The sequence below is a fragment of the Sceloporus undulatus genome, chromosome 3 (assembly GCF_019175285.1).
Source record: "Sceloporus undulatus isolate JIND9_A2432 ecotype Alabama chromosome 3, SceUnd_v1.1, whole genome shotgun sequence".
Classification (NCBI taxonomy): domain Eukaryota; kingdom Metazoa; phylum Chordata; class Lepidosauria; order Squamata; family Phrynosomatidae; genus Sceloporus; species Sceloporus undulatus.
In genome coordinates, this window is record NC_056524.1 from 2,695,037 (window position 1) to 2,718,384 (window position 23,348).

Below are 23,348 nucleotides of genomic sequence, written 5' to 3' on the forward strand. Positions count from 1 at the left end.
AGGCTGGCACAGGGTGGATTTTTCATCACCTGGGATTTGGAGGCAAGATGAATTTCGGCTAAGATGACCTGTTCTGTTGTCCTGGGAGAGACTGAAAGGAAGAATAGGAGATATTAAATTTGCTAGGGAAAAATATATATATTCTTTATTGTGTACGGTAAGGTCAACTGTTCTCTGATTTTAATTTACTTTTATTTCATTGGTACTTGCTTCAAAAGGAGTGCATTAGAGACAATTGGGGAGAAACATGTCATTACTCATTTTCTACAACATTAGCATGGTTTCAGCCCTGGCAGGTGCCCACACATTTTCTCACCCCGGCTGTCGCTTTTCTTTCCTGATGCCCCTCTTTCTTTGTCACCATTCTTCATGGTGTCATTTAAACCTCGCCATTGCAGGAAACCATGTTTTTTTCTCCCACCACATTTGTCTCATTGGTGGAAAAGTCAGAATATCTACAAAATGACCCTCACAGCCACCAAATTAAACACATGGGTTGTTGCTGCAGCTAATAGATTTTGCATGGCAGCAAAGGCAAGCGAAGAAGAAGATAGTGATAGCAAAGAGGAAAAGAGGAAGATGGAGGATATTGAGAAGAACAACAAACTAACAAAATGAACTTCAGCAGGGGAAATGTAGGCTTAAGAAGACTTTTATGTGTGAAAGGGATGTAGGAGTCCAAGTAGACCACAAGTTGAACATGAGTCAACAGTGTGACGTGGCAGCTAAAAAGGCCAATACGATTCTCGGCTGCATCAATAGAACTACAATGTCTAGATAAAGGGAAGGAATCTTGGCTTTACTTCGTGAACAAAGATTCAGGAAGGATTCATCCGTGCTTTCAACAGGCGCATTGTTGACGTTGGATGTATCCTTTGAGCCTGTGCAATGGGTTTTTCTGGTGGAGCGCAGCATGCACAGAACTGGCCTCACCCTTTAAACCAGAGGTTCGACTGCTGAGGCCTTGGCAAGCATGGATGGTGGCAGCGAGGTCCTCGGGTCATAGGTTTGATTAGAGTTTCTTTCTCTGAGATGGTTGACCTTACAGGGTTAGACGAGCACCATCTGCCCGGGTTTGGGATTAGAGTTTTCCTTCTCCTAGGATGGTTGCCATAAGGCTAGAGAGCCCATCCTGCCCTTTGGCGCTCTTGGTCAGACCCTTCGGTTGTGACCTGTCTGGCATGGGAGGCCCTGCTGGTGGCTATTATACCACTGCCAGCATAGCTCACAACATCATTAGGGTGCACAAGCCTCTCCCCCACACAGTCAGAGCATAGCTGGAGGGGAATAGGAGACTGGAAGATGACAGTTAAGGAGGGAGGAGCCTCTTTCTTCAGGCTAGCCCTGATGGAGCTGGGTCTGCCTGATCACTCCCTCTCAGGCCGGAAGATGACAAGGAAGGAATAGTGCCACTCTATTCTGCTCTGGTCAGGCCCCACCTGGAATATTGTGTCCAGTTCTGGGCCTCACAGTTCAAAAAGGATGTTGACAAATTGGAGCGTGTCCAAAGGAGGGCCACCAAAATGGTGAAGGGCTTGGAAACCATGCCCTACAAGGAGAGACTTAGGGAGCTGGGTATGTTTAGTCTGGAGAAAAGACGGTTAAGGGGTGATATGATAGCCCTATTTAAGTATTTCATGGGATGTCATATTGAGGAGGGAGCAAGCTTGTCTTCTGCTGCTCCAGAGACTAGAACACGACGCCGTGGATGCAAACTGCAGGAAAAGAGATTCCAGCTCAACATCAGGAGGACCTTCCTGACAGTAAGGGCTGTTTGACAGTGGACCACTTTGCCTCAGAGGATGGTGAAGTCTTCTTCTTTGGAGGTCTTTAAACAGAGGCTGGGTGGCCATCTGTCAGGGATGCTTTGACTGTGTATTCCTGCATGGCAGAATGGGGTTGGACTGGATGGCCCTTCTTGGGTCTCTTCCAACTCTACGATTCTGTGATTCTAGGATGGAGCCATGGAGGTTAAAGAGTGTCAAACGGCATTAATTTTGCAGCTCTGCAGCCACCTTCCTCCACACCTCCGCAGCACCCTCCAGGACTGTTAAGAGGGCTAAATGGCTTGTGAGCAAACAGGCCATTAAATGGAGGAAAGGGCTATAAAAGGTGTGGCACTCTGCTGTGTCTGAAGCCATAAAAAGCACTTTGGAGCAAGGAGCATCCTGGTGAACAAACATTTGCCTTGGGCGTGAGGTTTGTGCCTGTAAAAAGCCCCAGGCTGATAAAAATCCACCACATGTTGATGTTGACGGCGGGTACCATGCCATGGTGGATCCATGTCTACCATTCCCTTTGGGACTCTTTATAACCCAGTTGCAGAACTTAGGGAAGTTATGGGGGTGTGGAGTACATTAAGGGTTCCCCTTCCTCTTTTACTATCTCCTTCCCCTGTCTCTCTCCTCCCATACCCTCCAACACTTCACAGGTGAAAATCAGGACATCTGTGGCTAAGCATCATCATCAGCATCATCATCATCTGTTGTTGTGTGCCTTCCAGTTTTTTCTGACTTATGGCAGCCCTAAGGCAAACCTATCACAAGGTTTTCTTGGCAAGTTTCTTCAGAGGGGGCTTGCGCAAGGTCACCCATTTGGTTTGCATGGCTGAGCTGTGATTCGAACCCTGATCTCCAGAGTCATAGTCCAACGCTTAAAGCACTATGCTATGCTGGCTCTCCCAATAATACTAGTAGTATTTATTTATTTATTTATTTCTTGCCCGCCTCTCTCCATGGCTCAAGGTGGTAACAACAACAAATCGACAATGCACTGCATCACTTAAAACACATTAATCAAAACCTGCTTTGATTGTGAATTCCTGCATGGCTGGGGATTGGAGTGGATGGCCCTTGTGGTCTCTTCCAACTCTTATGATTTTGTGACACAGAGGAGGGGATCTCTTGCCATCTGTTTGCAACGTGCCTCAAACACACAATCTACATCCATGCACAATGGTGCTGCATGTGCCGTTTTGCCTCTGCAATCTTGAACTGAGCATTGATGTCATGGCATGGAGTAAAATGTCCAGCTTTTGGAGGTTCCCTGCCCAATTAAATGCCCCTTCCAAAGTTTATTGACTTGCAGTAAGCAGTTAAGAAATTGGAAGAAGACTTGAAAGGCAGCTTTGGAGTTTATCCCACGGGAGGAATTTCTCTTAATTTCAAATGAAAAGAAAGTGGGGCCAGAACGCATTCACATGAATTCGCTAGTTCAGCAAATTTACATGAATTCGAATTGCATTCAAACTGACTTCTCATTGCTGGAAAATAGCTTGCCATTGCCTGAAATTGTGTGTGATCACCTCTCACGCAATAACATTAAACCCCATGATTGCACTCAGATTGCCATTGGATTATACTTCCAGTTTCCCTTGTCTGAAAACTCCTATGAAAGAACTGGACAAGATCCATAAGTGTAAAGTTATATAGTTGAATACTAAAATAAGGATTCTCCATGCCATCATTGCATTTCCTATCATTTATAGGGCCACCATAATGTGAAGCTGATTCACAGCAATTAACAGCAAACCTGGAACAGGTAACTGCATTACATGTAACTTGCTAGGGCCGAGATCGAGTCCTCCCCAGTGCTGGAGACTTTCCTACTGGCTGCTGAGCCACCGTGGAAATGCGCGGAACAATTTGTCTGCCCGCTGCTGGCTTTGTTTGCAGTAGATAACAGCCAGGGGCCATAAACAACCTGGCAAGGCTATTTTTCTAACACTGGCAACTGGCACCTCTCCCAGACTTGAGGGCAGGTTGGAGCTGAGTAGCCACAAGCACAGCATCTCAATATTAACAGCTCTATAGTTTTTTGTGGGTTTTTTGTGCTATGTGGCCATATTCTAGAAGAGTTCCTGACATTTTGCCAGCATCTGTAGCTGGCTTCTTTTTCTAAAGATGCCAGCCACAGATGCTGGCGAAACATCAGGAACAAGCTCTTCTAGAACATGGCCACATAGCCCAAAAAAACCACAAAAAACTATGGATTCCAGCCATGAAAGCCTTCAAGTCTATATTAACAGCTCTGGTTGTTGGGTGTCTTAATGCACACCTAACCAGAAGTCACTGAGTTCCACTGATACAGGCAGCTGATGGCTCCCATGTGTGTGTCTGTGTGGTGGATGGAATAATCCGTTCTGTGTTTTACTCCAAATTTTAAAGTGGTTGTCTACAGTGTTGGAGGTAATGGAATAGAGAAACAGGGGTGATTCCTCATCCCATCTCTTTAGACTTAGGGACTGAGAGACCTACAACCATTTATCAGATAATCTGGATTTTCTTTGGCGTTCCAGTATCACCTTCTGGCCACTTAGGCATCTAACTTGTGAGGATGGAGAAAACCAGACAGGCAGCATTAACATCCTCCCTCTACTTGTGGTAGAATTCAAGATATAGCTGTGTAGGTCTGCAGAATCAGTATATAGAGAGATTTTGTAGCACCTTTGAGACTAACTAAAGAAAGAAGTTGGCAGCATGGCCTTTCATAAACTTGTGTGCTTCCTCAGATGCAGATGAGGAAATAGACTTAAATTTAGTGCCAACTTCTTTCTTTAGTTAGTCCCAAAGGTGCTACAAAATCTCTCTATATACTAACCCTCTACTTAAGCATTCTTAAGTCTTGGAATCTCAGGATATTTACATGGGAAGATGAGCAGGCTTTTTGGTATTCTTTTAGGCTACTTATTGTATAAAATCATAGATATGCAAACCTATCCAGCCCCTTTAGGACATGTCTGTGGACATCTGAGCGTCTGGGGAATTGCTTCCATTTCATTCCATTAAAGTGTATGGCAAGTAAGGCATTCATTGTTGTTGGGTGCAGGTTGTTTCCAACTTAAGGTTATCACAGGGTTTTCTTGGCAAAATTTGTTCAGAGGCGATTTACCGTTGCCATCCTCTGATCCTGAGAGAGTGTGACCTGCTTAAGGTCACCCACTGGGTTTCCATGGCTGAGCCAGATTCGAATCCTGGTCTCCAGAATCCTAGTCCAATGCTCAAATCACTACACCATTCTGGCTCATAAAGAATTCATTACATTCATTAGTTTACAGAATGTAGCAAATCAGCTGTTAGATCTTCATAGAATCATAGAACAGAATAACAGAGTTGGAAGAGACCCAAAGGGCCATCCAGTTGAACGCTCTTCTGCCATGCAGGAACTCACAATCAAAGCACCCCGAACAGATGGCCATCCAGCCTCACTTTAAAGACCTCTGAAGAAGGAGAGTCTACCACACTTTGAGGTGTTGAACAGCTCTTACTGTCAGGAGGACGTTCCTCCTAATGTTTCGCTGGAATCTCTTTTCCTGTAGCTTGCATCGATTGTTCTGTGTTCTAGTCTCTGGAGCAGCAGAAAACAAGCTTGCTCTATGCTCTATATGACACCCTTCAAATATTGAAACAGGGCTATCATATCACCTCTGAACCTTTTCTTATCCAGACTATATGTACCCTGCTTCTTAAGCCGCTCCTCATAGGGCTTGATGGTTTCCAGACTCTTCTTACGCCATGTATCTTAACCACTTGTCTTATTTACCCTAATGGGAACAATATATCTAGCTGTATGTGTTGTGTGCCTTCAAGTCATTTCCAGCTTATGGTGACCCTATCATGAGATTTGTTCAGAGGAGGTTTGCCATTGCCTTCCCTTGAGGCTGAGAGCGTGTGACTTGTCCAAATTCACCCAGTGGCCTTCATGGCTGCACTGGGAACCGAACCCTGGTCTCCAGAGTCCATCTTCTACCTGTCACCCCTTTGGAGATATTTGAAGGAAACTGTCAAGTTACCTCTCAGCTATCTCTTCTGCAGACTAATCATACCCAGTTCTCCAGCACCAGAGGCTAAAGTTGTGTCCACACTGCAGAAATAATCCAGGTTGACACCACTTTAACTTTAATGCTATGGAAGTCTGGGATTTGTAGCTTATTGTGACGCCAGAGCTCTTTGATAGAGAAGGCTCAGTGTCTCACTTCACAGAATCCCATAGCATTGAGCCGTGGCAGTTAAAGTGGTGTCAACCTGGATTATTTCTGCAGTCCGGGTGCAGCCCAGGTTGCAAGACAATGGACCCAAATTACAAGCAAGGAAAATGGACTGTCTTAGAGGGTGGTGGTCTCTCGTTCGTTGGAGGTTTTTGAACAGAGTTTGGGTAGGCATCTTTCAGGAGGTCTGGTTTCTGTGGATTCCTGCAGGGCAGGGGATTGGACTACATGACCTTTGTGGGTCCCTTCTAAAAGTCTATGGCTCTAGGAAAAGCTGGATAAAACATGCCATGTCTTGGGCAAGTCACACATGCTCAGCCTCAGAAAACCCCATGATAGGGTCACCTTAGGGTTGCCACAAGTTGGAAACGATTAGAAGGCACACAACAACAACAAAGGTTAGTAGGAGGCCCATAACATTATCCACGGCTGTTCAATGCCAGGGACCAATGCACACAGTCTGTTGCAGAAGCAACTAAAGTGGTTGAGTCCCTTTCTCTAATCTCTTGATTGCAATCCTTTTATACAGTTGTTGCTTTGTCCCCGTTCTCTTTGAACCATGTTATTTCCAAGTTCCTTTTTAATGTTTCATTAGTGCTGTGTCTTTTTGCACTTAAAGTCTGCTCCCTGGGACTCCAGTAGTTGGCAATTAGGGCTTGAAAAGTTACAGATCTCTGAACAAAAGATAAGTTAGGAGCAGCAGATCCTCCAGAGCAATGGGAGGTTTCCAATTCCTTGGCCTCCTGCTGCAAATGTGTTCAGAACCAAAGAAGCCAAATTAGATTTGGAGACTCTTGTTATCCACAAAGGCATCCATCCCACAGATGGGATTCCCAGGAATGATTCCCTCCACTGCCAGCCCTGAGCTTATTCTTGCCATCTTGCAGTACTAGGCTTGGAAATTTCCTTTTTAAGAATCATTAAAATCATGGAAAGATAGAGTTGGAAAGGACCCAGGCTTGGAGACAAGAAGACCGAAAGGTGAGATGATAGCCATCTTTAAATATCAGAAGGGCTGTCAGATGGAGTCAGTTTGTTTTCTGCTATGATTCTAAGCAGAAAACAAACTCACTCCATCTGACAACCCTTCTGATATTTAAAGATGGCTATCATCTCACCTTTCAGTCTTTTGCTTTACGAAAGACCTGAACCCAAGTGGATTCTAGTTTCAATTGCAATTGCAATTGCAATTTATTCAGTCAAAATATTTTGACTGTTTTCCGTTTTTCCAAAGACCTGAACTCATGGATTGCACTTCCAATTCCAATTCCAATTCCAATTGTTAAATCAGAATCTTCTGACTAAATGTTTTTTGCTTTTCCAAAGACCTGAGCCCAAGTGGATTCCAATTCCAAATCCAAAAACAGAATATTCTGACTAAAAATTGGGAAGAACATCCAGAGAGTAAAGCTGCATCTGCATTGCAGAATTAATGCAGTTTGACACCACTTTAACTTCTCTGGCTCCATGCTATGGAATTCTGGGATTTGTAGTTTTTGAGATATCTAGCCTTCTCTGTCAGAGAGCTCTGGTGCCGCAGCAAACTGATTCTATGATTCTACAAATCCCAACATTCCCATTGGATGGAGCCATGATAGTTAAAGCAGTGTCAAACCGCATTAATTCATTAATTTTTATCCATGGATTCAAGTATCTGGGGATTAAAAATATTCAAAAAAAATTATAAATTCCAAATAACAAACCTTGATTTTCCATTTCATGTAAGGGACACAATTTTGCTGTACTGTTATATTTAGTGGGACTTGAGCTGAGCATCCACGGATTTTATTACCTGTTTTGGGGGGGGGGGGTCCTGGAACCAGCGAATAACAAGGACCCAATGTAATTCCATGATGTGAATTCTAGATCGTGGGGCAATGGATTCAAACTACTGGAAGGAGATTTCACCGAAACATTAGGAAGAACGTCGTGATGGTAAAAGCTGTTTGACAGTGAAAGATGCAGCTGCCATGGAGGATGCTGGAATCTCATTCTTTGGAAGTTTCCAAAGAAGAGGCTGGATGGCCATCTGTCACAGGTGCTTGGTGATGTCTTCTTACCTGACTGGGGTCTGGACTGGATTGCCTTTGAGGTCTCTTCCAATTCTATGATTCTATGAGCCCAGGAGGAGGATAGAGCAATGTAAACTTCATTAAAACCCCGTTCCTTGTTTCTCAGTGTACCGCCATCTGTGGGCACAAACTGAGTCCATTGATGACAACAGCTGGCGCTCAGCAGTATAGAACAACAACAGTTGGCCTGGATCTATCGGAAGGCCTGGCGTGGCTTGCTTTAAAAGCCTGTGAGCCTGGGATTCACTGCAAACACTGTTTGGCAGCTCAAGCCTCTTGAAGAATTAATTGGACAGGACTGGAAATGAAGAGCATGGCTTTGGGACAGCTGACAGACGAAAGGAAAGCTTTCTCGGCATCAGCGTGTGCTTTGCTTTCATACCTTCCAGCCTTCACATGCTCAGAACCATCCATGTCTTGGCTGGATAACCGAAAAGCATTCAAATGGATATATTTATCCCACATGGGTGCGTGCAGAATTTAATTCTCCACTCCCAGTTATACAGTGGTTGCCCTACACCAGTTTTCTGCAGGGTAACTGATGATGCCACTGAAGTTGTATCTGCCCAAGTTAGAATCCTAGAATCGTAGACTTGGAAGAGACCCCAAGGGCCACCCAGTCCAACCCCTTTCTGCCATGCAGGAACTCTCAATCAAAGCATCCCCAACAAATGGCCACCCAGCCTGTGTTTAAAGACCTCCAGGGAAGGAGATTCCACTACACTCCGAGGAAGGAGTGTTTTCCAGTGCTGAACAGCCCTTACTGTCAAGAAGCTCCTGCTAATGTTGAAGTGGAATCTCTTTTCCTGCAGCTTGCATCCATTGTTCTGGGTCCTAGTCTCTGGAGCAGCAGAAAACAAGCTTGTTTCCTCCTCAATGTGGCATCCCTTCAAGTATTTAAACAGGGCTACCATATCACCTCTTAACCATCTCTTCTCCAGGCTAAACATCCCCAGTTGTTCCTTGTAGGGCTTGGTTTCCAGACCCTTCACCATTTAGTCGCCCTCCTGGCTCCAATTTCTCAACATCCTTTTTGAATTGTGGGGCCCAGAACTGGACACAGGATTATTCCAGGTGGAGTCTGACCAAAGCAGAATACAGTGGCACTATTATTTCCCTTGATCTAGACACTATACTTCTATTGATGCAACCTAAAGTCGCATTGGCCTTGTTAGCTGCCATATCACACTGTTGACTCATGTTCAACTTGTGGTATACTAAGGCTCCTAGATCCCTTTCATACATAGTCTCATTGAGCTAGGTCTCCCCCATCCTATATCTGTGCATTTCATTTTTCTGCCCTTAGTACCTTACATTTATCCATGTTGAATTTCATTTTATTAGCTTTGGCCCAGCTTTCTAGTCTATTAGGGAAGGTTTGGATTGTGAGCTCCTGCGTGGCAGAATGGCGTTGGACTGGATGGCCCCTTGGAGTTCTCTTCCAACTCTGTGATTCTGTGATTCTCTATTAATTTACGGTGACTGCTTGCTGCCATCCCAGGAAATCAAGTGAGATGAATCAAGTGTTGATGAATCATTACTCGCCATCCAAGAAAGCATTACTGCGTGGCAGGAATCCTGAATGCTAATCCTGCTGTGAATACCAAAAGCAGGATCATCTTTATTATGGTATTTCCTATGTCTATGTAAGGTGGTGAAAGCTGGACCATAATGATAACTAGAGTAGGGGCAGCAGGGGAGATCCAGCTCTTTGAATGTCATGCTGGAGGAAATTCCGGCAAATAGCATGGATTGCCAAAAAGATAAAATCCGTCTGAGAGCAAATCCAACCCGAAATCTCCCTAGTAGCCAAAATTGACTAATCTGAGGCTCCTGTACCCTTCTTCTGTCCCAGTTTGACAAAGACACTCCCAGTTAATCCTCTGCTGTCATGCTTGTTCACTTGCTTTTAAAATGTCCCGGTTTTTCTCTCCCCCTCTCACTTTCCCATTTTGTTCTTGGCTTGTTTTCATTGCTGCAAACTGAGTTCAAAGTACAAAAGTAGTTTTTGCAAGATTTGGGCTTCTGATAATAGGTTCTCCTGGCAGTTCTTCAAGTTACTATAGCTCAAAGCTGACTGTAACCCACCCACCCTCCACCCCCATAAAACAAAACCAGGCTTACCATTCAGCCATGGCATCAGTAGGCCTCCTCTGGTTGGAAGTGGAAATTGGATTTAAGGTCCCAAACCACAACATTTGTCTTAAAATCCCCCAACCAACATGTCTGCATAGGCCTAAAACAGGCCTGTTTCTCTGTTCCCCAGAATATAATGGCCATTCACGCTGTTCATGTGTTTTATTAGCTGTTTTGGCCAAAAAACAAACAGTGGTTTGCAATGGTACAGAACTTTATAGGGCTACAGAAATGGGCTTGGGACCATGCTTGGCAAATGGACCACTCTTTGCCCAGTGCTGGCCCAAACATGCTAGACCAATATGTCTTCTGTTCCATGAAGGGTTGCCAGGTGTCTCTTATTATTATAGGGATGTCAAGGGTTACCAGTCTTAAGGCCAGGCCCTGCATCTCCAGTTTTTTGGGGTCATCCCCAGGTTGAAGATGCGGATACACATTCTCTGGTTGGAGAGGGCTCCCCTCTAGGCAAGAGGAAAGGGCTGAGTGTAAATCTCCAGTTTACCTGGCAGAGCAGCCACTCACTCTGGTTTGCAAGGCTTCATTAAGTAATCTGCTGTGATTTGAAAAGTATTTCCACAGGTCAAAGGCTTTCATGGCCGGCATCCATAGGTTTTTGTGGGTTTTTCAGGCGATGTGGCCATGTTCTCGAAGAATTTATTCCTGACATTTTGCCAGCATCTATGGCTGGCATCTATGGAGAATGCTAGCATGGAAGATGCCAGCCTCAAAGTCTGAGACAATCCTGAACTAGCAAACTAGGGATGCCCTTTATTTGAGGGCTGCAAAACACCTCTTTTATGGGGTTGGCAAGGTGGCCCCCTTTTTTTGGAATTGAAAAAGCATTTCCTTTTATATAAACTGAAAAAGATGTCGCCCAAATCCCCATTTTAAGTGTGGCTCCTTTGCAAAGACAGCAGCGTATGCGTGATGCAGTTAATGAATATGGACAATATGTTAATTTTGCGGGGAAACACATGGCTAAATGAAGTAAAAGCAAGACTTCAGTATTTCGGCAGAACGCAAACTTATTAATAGCTGCGTCCTGATTTTGAAGTGTGCGTGTTATGAATTTTGACTGTCCCCTATGGCTGCTTTGAAAAACTGGCGACACTAATCCTGTGACAAGAGCTGCATCTGCACTGCAGGGTTAATGCACTTTGACACCACTTTAATTGCCATGGGTCCATGCTATGGAATTCTGGGATCTGTAGTTTGATTAGGTATTTTGCCTTTGCTGTCAGAGAGCTCTGGTGCCACGAGAAACTACAAATCCCAGGATTCCATAGGATGGACCCATGGCAATTAAAGCCGTGTCAAACTGCATTAATTTTGCAGTGCAGATGTATATAAAGCCAATCCCACGAAAATAAGGGCTTAAATCCTATTGTTAGCTCTAACCAGAGTGACCCTGATTCAGTGGGATTTACCTATGTGTTTACTCACCATTCAGCACTTGATTCAATAGGTCTACTCTAGTGGCAACTAACCCATTGGATTCCAACCCACATCAGCAGAGTTGTTTTTCCAATGTTTGTGACTATTTTATTTCAAACATGTTTTGGAAGGGCATTTTGTGTGAATGAAAAATCACAGCTTCTAGTTCTGAATAATAATTTAAAAAGTCTTTTCTTTTCTTTCTTATTTCCTCCCCGGCAACAAAATATCATGTTATGATGCTCTGGAGGATCAAGCATTTGAAATGTAAATAAAAGAGATCTGAAATACATTATTCTTGGGTTTTTGAAGGAAAAGAACTCCATGACTCCAATGCTGCCCATTGTTTGAACATGTCGAGACCTGATGAATGAGATTGGAACATTTGTCTCTGGCAAATGTGGCTTTTGTTACCCTTTGACGGCAAGGCTCATCTCAGCTATGCACAAAAGCACCAGAATTGGCTGCGCATACTTCCTAGTGGGAAAAGCCCGGCCCTTATTCCCACGACTAGAGCACCACCGACATATCAATCAGATGCAAATGCAGCTGCCCTTTTTTCCACATCGTTTCTTGCCGAAATTTAATCGTGATGACGGTGATGATGATGATGATGATGATGATGATGATGATGATGATGCAAACTTAACTTTTGTTCCTCGCCAAGAGGGCAGCAGAGTTGAAATAACATTATTTAAGTTGATAAAGTTTCTCCAGAGAATTATAGATTCATAGAATCACAGGATCTTAGGACTTTGAGGTTAGAAAAGTGGAATTTTAACAGGCTAAAAGAAGTAAGTCTTTTTTTTAAAGAGGGCATAGGAGAGTAGGTATGGATTGAATGCAATTGGTATGAAAGGTATAACAGAAAATTATTGAAGAGCTACTGCCTTTTAATGTTGAATGGTAGACACCATATGTTTGTTGTTGAATGTTTTCTTTTAAAGTTTGCTTGAATTTTGTTTTTTCTTTTAACAGTGAAGACTAATCATTGGTTGGTATTTACCACACGACGGCATCTCCGTCTTGCTGTTGCTTTGCATTTCACTTGTTTCTATGGTGCACCTTTTCACTGAGAGGCAAAACCCATCAACAGGCTCTCCATTGATGTATTATTTATTTCTCTACTTTATTTATATGCTGCCTTTTTTCCAGCCTGGGATCCAAGGTGGCTTCCTTAAAACACATTCAAAAAAGGCTGCAAAAATTAGGGATAGGCATTGTTAAAGTCATGCCAGTGTTGATGGGTGAGGGCACTTCCGTCTGCAGATGTCTTCCTGCTAACACCTCTAGGTTTTCTGAAATACAGTTTTACTCTTTGCCATACAGAAGACTTGTTTACCAAACTCTGGGAAAAGGCAGTTCTTGACAGATAGGTCCCTTCCGCTGCAGTTCCACTTCTCAGGAAGTCCTGCAGTGTGATGGGTGTCTTCCTGCTCCTTCTTTCTTTCCCTGCATCAATAGAAGTATAGTGTCTAGATCAAGGGAAGTAAAAGTCCTACTCTATTCTGCTCTGGTCAGGCCCCACCTGGAATATTGTGTCCAGTTCTGGGCATCACAATTCAAAAGGATGTTGAGAAGCTGGACTGTGTCCAGAGGAAGGCGACCAAAATGGTGAAAGGTCTGGAAACCATGAAGCCCTATGAGGAATGACTTAGGGAGCTGGGGATGTTTAGCCTGGAAAAGAGAAGGTTAAGAGGTGATAAGATAGCCTTGTTTAAATATTTGAGGAGGGAGCAAGCTTATTTTCTGCTTAACTGATCTGTCCTGGAAGTGTGCTCTTGAGCTTCTCCCATGCTGAGCCAGTCAGATTGCCTGATATCATGGCTAGTCTCCTGCGTTGAGGGTGCCCTCTCAGCTGCTTGCCTAAAGCATCCTTTTGATATCACCTTGATAATGAAAAAGGAGAGGGGTGCAGAGGGCCAGACCTTGGGGTAACAGCGTTGGAGTTGTGCTCCTCCCCAGCAACAGCCACATTTTGATTGTAGCTTCTTCAGGGCTATCTTGCTTTTGTGGAAGTTATCAAAATCCCTGTCCCTGATGAAGAACAGGACCTTCCTCAGAGGAGGGCAGGGACTTAGCCAAGGGGGGGGGGGTTGGGGGCCCGGCCCCCCCTTCCGTTAGATAAAATGAATGTTGTGTGCTGCCGCGCCGCCGCACCCAAGCCCCATTATAATGGTGGCACTTAGTCTGGACCCCTCCCCTTCCCAAAATCCTGGCTATATCCCTGAGGATGAAATTGTGTTTCAGAGCATGAGCATGCAGATACCAGCATCCACAGTCCCCTTAGCTGCAGAAAGGGAATGCAGAATAAAGTCCTACCAAGGGCATGCTGAGGGCAGCTGGGTACGGAAACAGACGTCGCCTCCACTGAAGCCTAGCTGCGTGAAGCATGCTATTTTCTCCAAACCTGACACTTGCCATGCTTTCAATCTCCAACTAGATTTTGATTTATAGCCCGTGATCTTTCCCATCATAAAACATCTCTCAGTGGCTACACATGCTTATCTGTCACATGTCCACGAAAGCTGATAGGAAGTTCAGCCTTCTCTCCTCTGTATTCCTGTGATGAAACCATTAGGAGATGAGAGCATTTGTGGGAGAGAAAGGATAAAGCACTCTTGCCACATTCTAGGTGAAGTCTTCTCCTTTGGTTCAGGGGGGAGAAAATCATTTTGCTCACTTTTTAATATGCACCGATTTGCTTTGCATTTCCTGAACTAATGCACAAAGCATGAGAATGCCATTAGAATCCATTTTCCACACGTCTCCAGATGGTGTGATACCATTTCCAAGTCAAAATGCATACAAAAAATATATAACAGTACAGTCAAAAAATTGCACTTCCAAAAAAATATTTAAAGGCATTGCAGGAAATGATGTCGAAGAGTGTGGAAAATGTGTTTTAAAATGCATGAATGCTTTATGTGTATGTGCACCCATTTTTCTGTACACTTGTTTAAAAACTGCCCATAGCAATGTGGAAATGAGAAGGAATGAACCTGTGATCGGTGGTAGAAAAATGCAACTGTTATTGAAAGGGGGAAATGGTTTCATCTATCCTTTCTACGCTCTTGAATTTGTGAATGGTAGAGAGCTATAGTAAGACTGCTGGCACTAGTAAGAACCATTGAGTTTGGTGTGCGGACAGCTGGTGCTAACCCTCAGAGAGTTCAATGGGAAGTATTTATTTATTTATTGGATTTATATCCTGTCTTTCTCTCAAAATGAGATTGAAGGCAGCTACATATGAGCAGGAAAACTTTGGTGCTGCACAAGCTGTACAGCTTTGCATTCGTTTTGATTAGGGATGGGGAACTTGCAGAGGTTGGAGAACTATATTAGCCCCCCCCCCATGCACCCTTGAACCACCAGCCTAAAGCATCAAGCATCTAGCAAGGCCTACAGAAGAAATAAAAGTAACCCTTCTTTGGCCACTGTGCAGGTGTTAATCTTTCTTTGGCCACTGCTGGCAAGGTGTTTCGCACTCGTGTGCCTGGCAATAACTGCCAGATCACCTGCCCTAGAGTTTATCTTTGTGATGGCATGCCTGGTGGTATGAGGAACATGAAGCTACAGGCATCCTAGACAGACTGGACAGGAGATACTTTGGCCTTGGCAAAGGTAAGCTGTGTGGATGGAAGCCAACCAGTGAGACAGCTAGCCAGGTGACCTCTTAGAAATGGTTTTCCAGCTGGTGAACCCTCCCTGTGACCGATAATGCCTCTGTTGTGATACCTGCCTGAAGATGTGTGATAGCTAACGCGCAGCTTCTCACCGCCGTGTGAATAATGATGTTTGGATGGATGTGTCGAAGGGTGATATCCGTCACTGCCAGGAGTGTTGGGGTCCTGCCTAATGACCCAGAGAGCGGCGAGCAGCTCATCTTTTCTCCAGCCCTGCTAAGATTCTCTGTGGCTGAAAAATGACAAGACGCTGAGTTGATGAGTTGGCACCAGATCCAAGCGTCCTCCCTTGACCCTAAGAGGATGCTCTTTCCCCCTTTCTTTTAATAACCCACCTGCCTTTATCCAGAATGACCCACGGAATGGTGGAAGTGAAAGTGATCCCAAAAAGGCCATCCAGTCTAGCCCTCTGAGAGGTGCCATGCAACGTCTATTGAAAAACCTCCAAAGTAGGAGAGTCCACCACTCTTCCAAGCAGTCCATTCCACTCTTGCATAGCTCTTACTATCAGGAAGGTCTTCCTAGTTTTTAGTTGGACTACTATTCTTTTACTTTAAACCCATCAGTTTCTAGGATAACAGAAAACACATCTTCCACATGATGGCACCCCTTTAGATCAGTGGTTCCACACTTTGGTCCTCCAGGTGTTTTGGACTTCAGCTCCCAGAAGCCCTAGCCAGGTTGGTCAACTTTCAGGAACACTGGGAGCTGAAGTCCAGAACATCTGGAGGACCAAAGTGTGGGTATCACTGCGTTAGGTATTTAAATATAGCTACCATCTTGTTTTTGTGTGCCTTCAAGTCATTTCCGACTTATGGCAACCCCAAGGCAAACCTATCATGGGGTTTTCTTGGCAAGATTTGGTTCAAGGAGGTTTGTCGTTGCCTTCTTTGAGGCTGAGAGCATGTGACCTGCCCAAACTGAGCCAGCGGGTTTCATGGCTAAGCTGAGAATCGAACTCTAGTCTCCAGAGTTGTAGTCCAACACACAAACCACTACCTCACACTATATCTTCCATACCACCCCATCAACCTTCTTTTCTCCAGGCTAAATCTACCTTGCTTCTCTGAAGCTGCATTTACACTGTAGAATCAATGCAATTTGACACCGTTTTACTGCCATGGCTCAATGAGATGGAATTTGGGGATTTGTAGTTTTCTGAGCTATTTAGCTTTCTCTGTCAAAGAGTTCTGGTGCCACAACAAGCTACAAATCCCAGGATTCCATTGGATGGGGCTGTGACAATGAAAGTGGTGTCAAACTGAATTAGTTCTGCGGTGTGGCAGTGGCAAAACTATGATGGCTAATGCTGTGCACCAGGGAATTCCAATCATCCTATCACCCTACATAATCAAGTTACACGCAGAACATATTGTAAGAAAAGCAGGCTTGGATACAGAAGAAGGAGGAGTGAAAATAGGAGGAAGGAATATTAAGAAGCTAAGATACACAGACGACACCATAGGACTAGTAGAAAACCTCCCAGACCCAGAACATAAGGAAGATGAAAGAAGAAAGTGCAAATGTGGAACATAAAGAAAACAAAAACAATGACCACGGAGGACTTTCACAAGTTCAACCTAGACTATAATAGAAATAGTCAAAGAATTCCCATACCTGGGATCAAACATTGATAGAAATGGGGACTGCAGTCAGGAAATTAGAAGAAGATTAAGAATGGGAAGGACAGCTATGAAAGATCTAGAAAAGATCTTAAAATGCAAAGATAGCCAACTGAGCACAAAAGTTAGAATCATCCAAGCCATTGTAGTCCCTATTACCATGTATGAATGCGAGAGCTGGACAGTTAAGAAAGATGGTAGGAAGAAAATCCATTCATTTGAGATGTTGGGCTGAAGAAGAGGGCTGAGGATCCCATAGACAGCAGCCAAAAGGACAAACCAAGGGCTCCTAGGGCAAATCAAGCCAGTAACCTCCCTGGAAGAAGCCAAGAGGACCAAAGTCATACTTTGGCCACATCATGAGAAGGAAGGACTTATTGGAAAAGACAATAATGTTATGAAAGGTGGAAGGCAAGATGAAGAGAGGAAGGCCACAAGCCAGATGGAAGACGGACTCTATGAAGGAGGTCGCCATAGGTTTTATGAGGTTGCAAAAGCAGTGGAGGACAGAGTGTCTTGGAGATGTCTCATCCATAGCATTGCCATGAGTCAAGAGTGACATTTTTTGCATTTGGTTGGCCATAATATCTTAAGTTTCTGTAGTTCTCCCTCTCTTGCGACTCAGGTCTCTCTAATGTATGCCTTTATTGTGCCCTCTTTTCAGCTTCATCCACGGCTACTTCCCAGATTAAATAAACAAGCAGTACTGACCATTGCCTAGCACCTGTTTAACCCGCAAATCTCCTTTATTGTTTTCCCTCCCCACTTTGCACAGAGCCTTAAATGTCTTGGTGTCTGAAACATGAAATGCTTCCATGTTCCCTTGTACTCAGAGAGTTTCCAAAGTCTCTGCTTGGCCTGTTTTGATTTAAGGCCATCTGAGCGAGGGCTGCCACCTCATCTGCAGGGAGCAAGTTTTGCAAACAAATGGCGTGACATGTGAAGAGAGCCTTCCATTTGTTCGACCGAACTCTCTCTGCAATAATTGCTTTCCATGGGTGACGCTGTTGGGGTCTAACATTACAAGGGAGGGAGGAATGTGTGTCTCGATCCAGTTTGTAAGCAACAGTCTAATACACATTGCGGAAATAATGCAGTTTGCCTCCACTTTAACTTCCATGGCTCAGTGCTGTGGAATTCGGGGATTTGTAGTTTTGTGAGCTATTCAGCCATCTCTATCAGAGAGCTCTGGTGTGACAATAAACTAGAAATCCTATGAGTCCACAGCACCGATCCATGGCAGTGTCAAACTACAATAATTCTGCAGTGTAGATGCAACTTAAGTTTACATTCATGTGTGCAATTCAATAAGGGAATCACTTCACCCCTTTTTGCAATGCAAATGTAACTTGTTCATTACTTTTATAGTTATGGTGGGTAGCAGGCTTCACTCAGCAGTGGAGGAGGAAGATCACATGGTTCAGTGCTGGCGCACACTGTGCATCTTCAGTTGGTTGTGGTTGTTGATGGGAGGACCAAGTGGATGGTAGCAGAGCATGTTTTGCATCACAGGCCAGCAGTTTCTATGTTTTTTAAAAGTAATTATTTTAGCTGTTTTTGAAAAGTGGGGGAAACATTTCCTTAAGTTGTACCTGGATTGGCAATTGGTCAGGTGGCATCAGTGCCCTGGAACGGTTGCTTATTATAGTTATAATTATAACTATTATTATTATTTTGCAAAGGGATCCAGTTGTTATATCTGTCATTATTATTGTTGGTTCAATATTTTACTAGGTAACCTTTTATTTGTTTGTTTTATTTTAACCCTTTTCCATCCTGGATCTAAGGCAATTGTGATTTAGGCACCAGTACATGCCTTATTCTACTAGATTCATTGTTTTGTCAAAATATTTTATAATGGATGTTATCCCTCAGACAAATAAAATGATCTTATCTATATTATCTAACTATTTTTTTTAAAAGTAACTTGCCAAATCCTCTGCCCACTCTTCTTTTCCATTCATCTCCACCCTTTTTTCCGTATGGGGTGCATCTGCACTGTAGAAATAATGCACTTTGATACCACTTTAACTGCCATGGCTCCATCCTAAAGAATCCAGGGATTTGTAGTTTTGTGCAGCACCACCAACACGCTTTGGCAGAGGAAAGCCACAAACCACCAGGATTCCATAGCTGGAGCTACAGCTTTTAAAGTGGTGCCAAACTGCATTATTTCTACAGTGCAGAAGCACCCCTTGTCTCATGCTTTGGCTCATTCGTGACATGCAACTTGCCTTCCTTATTCAAGTTCTCCAAAGCCACATAGAATCCTAGAGCCAGAAGAAACCCCAAGGGCCATCCAATCCAACCCCATTCTGCCATGCAGGAACTCTCAATCAAAGCATCTCCATCAGCAGATGGCCATCCAGCCTCTGCTTAAAGACCTCCAAGGAAGGAGACTCCACCACTCTCCAAGGAAGGAGTGTGATCCACTCTCAAACAGCCCTTACTCTCAGGACGTTCCTCCTAATGTTGAGCTGGAATCTCTTTTCCCGGAGCTTGCATCTATTGCTCCATTGTGTCCTATTCTCTGGAGCAGCAGAAAACAAGCTTGACCCCTCCTCAATATGACATCCCTTCAAGTATTTAAACAAGGCTATCATATCCCCTCTTAACTGTCTCTTTTCAAGTCTAAACATCCCCAGCTTCCTGAGTCGTTCCTCATAGGTTTCCAGACCCTTCACTATCTTGGTGGCCCTCCATTGAACATGCTCCAGTTTCTCAAGATCCTTTCTGAACAGAACCAAACACAGTATTATTCCAGATGAGACTTGATCAAAGCAGAACAATATGGCACTATTACTTCCCTCAGTCTAGATGCTACACTCCTATTGATGCTACCCAGAATCCCATTGGCCTTTTTAGCTGCCACATTGCACTGTTGACTCATGTTCAACTTGTGGTCTACTAGGACTCCTAGATCCCTTTCACATGTAATCCTGTTAAACCAGGTTTCCCCCATCCTGTATCTGTGCATTTCATTTTTACTGCTCAGGTGTAGAATCCTACATTTTGTCTTGTTAAAATGCATGACGTTAGTTTTGGTCCAGCTTCCTAATTTATTAATCATAGAATCGTAGAATCCTAGAGTTGGAAGAGACAGAAGGGCCATCCAGTCCAATCCCCTTAAGGTCATATTTAAGGTCATCCTTTTGCAGGGTCTTCTTTTCTGCTTCTAACAGATTGGGTTGCCTAGACTGGGTCTGGTCTTCTTTGCCAGAAGAGGAAGATGCCTTTTCCTGCTTTGAAGCTCCAGACGCAGAGACACAGGGCCTTAAATAAGTTCTTTGAATCTCCTTTCTTAGGGCTTCGGCAGCGTGACTCATATCTGGAAATCTCATCTCCAGACCGGAGGGGAGTGGGAGAACCGCCGTTTTTTCCTCCTGGCTTCTGGTGGCTTATCATCAAATCCTTCAAAATGCCGAGGGGGCTTTGGCGGTAATCCTGACAAGAAGGAAGGGAGGCAAAAACCCACAACGCAAGCTGTTCTGTTGGAGGGGGACGGGAAAGAGATGCTCTGCTGTGGCCAAATAGTTTCTTACCAAAGGAAGATGCTGGCGGTTGCTGGAAGACTTTAATTTTTCTGCAAACTGTTTGGAAGTTTTGCTTATCGTTTTCCTTTTTGTGGAGAATCAGTGCCCCTTTATTTATGCAATAAAGTCTGTCTATATCCTGACTTCTTGTTCCAGGATCCGGATGGCATACCAGGAAAATAAGACTATTACTACTACTATTACTACTACTACTAATAATAACAATAATACTTCAGCTTAAGTGTTAAAAGAGATTACAAACCTCTCACCGGCAGCATCTAAACTGCAGAAATAAACCAGTTTTAACTGTCATGGCTCAGTGCTGTGGAATCCTGGGAGTTACAGTTTATTGTGGCACCAGAGCTCTCTGACAGACAAGGCTAAATGTCTCACAAAACCTCAGTTCCCAGAATTCCATAGCATTAAGCCAGGGCAGTTAAAGTGGTATCAAACCGGATTATTTCTGCAGTGCAGATGCAGCCCTGATTAATGTCCACATTTTGCCGTGGGGCATGGCGCCCAAACTGTGGACTTCAGTGCCCAGATGTCCAGACTGTTGGTCAAGCTGGCTGGGGCTCCTGGGATTTGAAGTCCAAAACATCTGGAGAACTAAAGTTTGGGAATCATTGCTCTAAATCTCCTCCTTGTATTCTTTAACTGGCTGTCTTTCCCCACTCTCCATCTGTGTTCTTTTTGTTCCCTTTCTTGTCCTTGCAGAGATGCCATCCTCAATAAGAAGAGAGTGGACTGCAATGGGCTGCCACTGGCCGAACTGCAGGGCAAGCCAGTGGCCGGTTTGGCCGCACCGCTAGCCCCCGATAAGAAAGGTAAGAGAGTACAACGGGACTAAATACAGTGGCACTATCACTTCTGTTTCTTTCTACTGTCTGCTGTAGTGAGCAATTCCAGCTCCCCTTTGCTAAGTGCTTCCTCCTAAGTGTCCTGCCTTTGCCTTGCAGTCTTGATCATCCCTTTGGTGGACAAGGATGCAGGGACCGTGGTTTGCGTCATCCTGGTAAGTGAGTGTAAACCCTCAACTAGGCTGCCCTTGCAGCAGGTGAGGACAGAACATGATGGAAGTTTTCTCTCCTCTGCAGGAGAAAATGAATATCCCTCCACAGTGCTTTCCTCACATTTTAATATCCCAAATGTGGATTTTGTGCAAACACCCACTCACCGCATTTCTCTACTTTTTATGTGCTCAGAAGAAAGGCCCATTCGCAGGACATGGTTATACCATTGTGACCCCACTTTAACTGCCATGGCAACATCCTATGAAACCCTAGGACTTGCAGTTGAGGGAGCGGGATTTCACATTCTCAGCTAGATTGCTTCCCAAACTACAACCCTCAAGGATCCATAGGATGTTGGCAGTTAAAATGGAATCATAGTGGTATAATTGTCTAGTGTGGATGGCCACAAGGGTTGTTGGGTATTTTAATATGTGTTTTTCTATACTGAATAATTCCTCTGCAATACTCTAGTTGTTCAAATACTAGAAGAAAACTATACATACTTATTGCTGGTCTGTTATTCTTTCTGCTGGGGTTTCCTGTCTATCAGGGGAAAAATGTTGTTGTTTTTTTAACCTGGGAATGAATAATTACAAATATTTTCTCTGTCCGATTAGAAATTTGCTCTTGAGACAATGTTAGATTATGGTAAATCATTACACATCCAAGGATGGGAGTAAAGTAGTGATGGCTCTGAGGATGAGGGATGCATCTAGACTGCAGAATTCATGCAGTTTGAAACCACTTTAACTGCCCTGGTCAATGCTATGGATTCCTGAGGTTTTTCATTTTGTGAGATATTTAGCCTTCTTGACAGAGAGCCCTGGTGCCACAACAAACTGCAAATCCCAGAATTCCATAGCTACAAAGCCAGTTAAGTTGGACTCAAATGCCATTCATTCTGCAATGCAGATGGATCCCTAGATATAATGCTCCTTCCTCATGCTCCAGGTTATTGGGCGCAATGGACATTGCAGAAATGTAGTCCCTTTGACTCCTGAGTCACATCTGGGAACATCAGGAGCGTGGGATTACATTTCTTCCATATTCTTGCACTTTCAGATGGCAGATTTAAATGTGCTTTTCCTTTGTACTTTAATCGGCTTTATACCAAACCACCTGAAGTTTTTTCCCATAGAATTTTATTAACAGCAGAGCTTTGTAGAAAGTTAATTTTGCAAGATGAATGAAGTTTGTTCTATCTGCTTCAAACGCTGGAGATTTGAAATGGCGGGGGATTTAACTGTTTCCTGCGGCGTAAGGAAAGAAGCAGTGGCTCCTTCGTCACTCCTTCTTCTTTTTGAGTGGCACAAGTCGTGGTTTGCAAATGCAAAATGCTGGGAAAGCTGCTGATTAAAATGAAGAAAACAAACCCCAGTATTTGCCAAGGTTTGGCAGAACTCCAGAGTTAAAAGAAACCAGCTGGGCCACCATTTCCATGAGGCATTTTGTATGGGATTAGTGGAAGAGATGGGAGAAGATGAGCTTGCATCATTCTGGCTAAAGCAAATTGCCAGGGGTGTCAGTGTGGGGGTGTGAGGGGTGCAAAACACCCTAAAGGTGGGGTGAGACCACTGCTCCCCAAAATCTGTCTTGGCAGAAACAGGCTGTGGCGTTCACCTGTGTCCCTTGAAAATACTGGAACTCAGTGGAAGAGATGGTGCAAATGGGGCAAAGCTCAGTGGGAGCAGAAAGAAGAGGACTTGAGCCTTTACCCCGGAGTAAAATAGCCCTGGTTTTATGTGGTGTTTGTAAGAAACTGTGCAGCAAAACTGTTCTGCAGCACTTCATACCTTGCTGACATGCAAACCACCTGAGAAGACCCCCAGATGCATAGTCTGATGCCAAAATAGGTTACCTGGCCAT

At 44.1% G+C, this 23,348-nt stretch overlaps 1 protein-coding gene across 2 annotated transcripts in view; it reads left to right on the top strand.

Annotated features, from left to right (window-relative positions):
• Positions 1-23,348, top strand: part of PDE2A (phosphodiesterase 2A) — a 528,828-nt gene that overhangs the window by 435,278 nt on the left and 70,202 nt on the right. For both annotated transcript variants that reach the window (XM_042457505.1, XM_042457506.1), the window contains 2 exons: positions 21,187-21,296; positions 21,429-21,484. In XM_042457505.1, the coding sequence (XP_042313439.1) occupies positions 21,187-21,296; positions 21,429-21,484 (166 nt within the window). The remainder of the gene's footprint in view (positions 1-21,186; positions 21,297-21,428; positions 21,485-23,348) is intronic.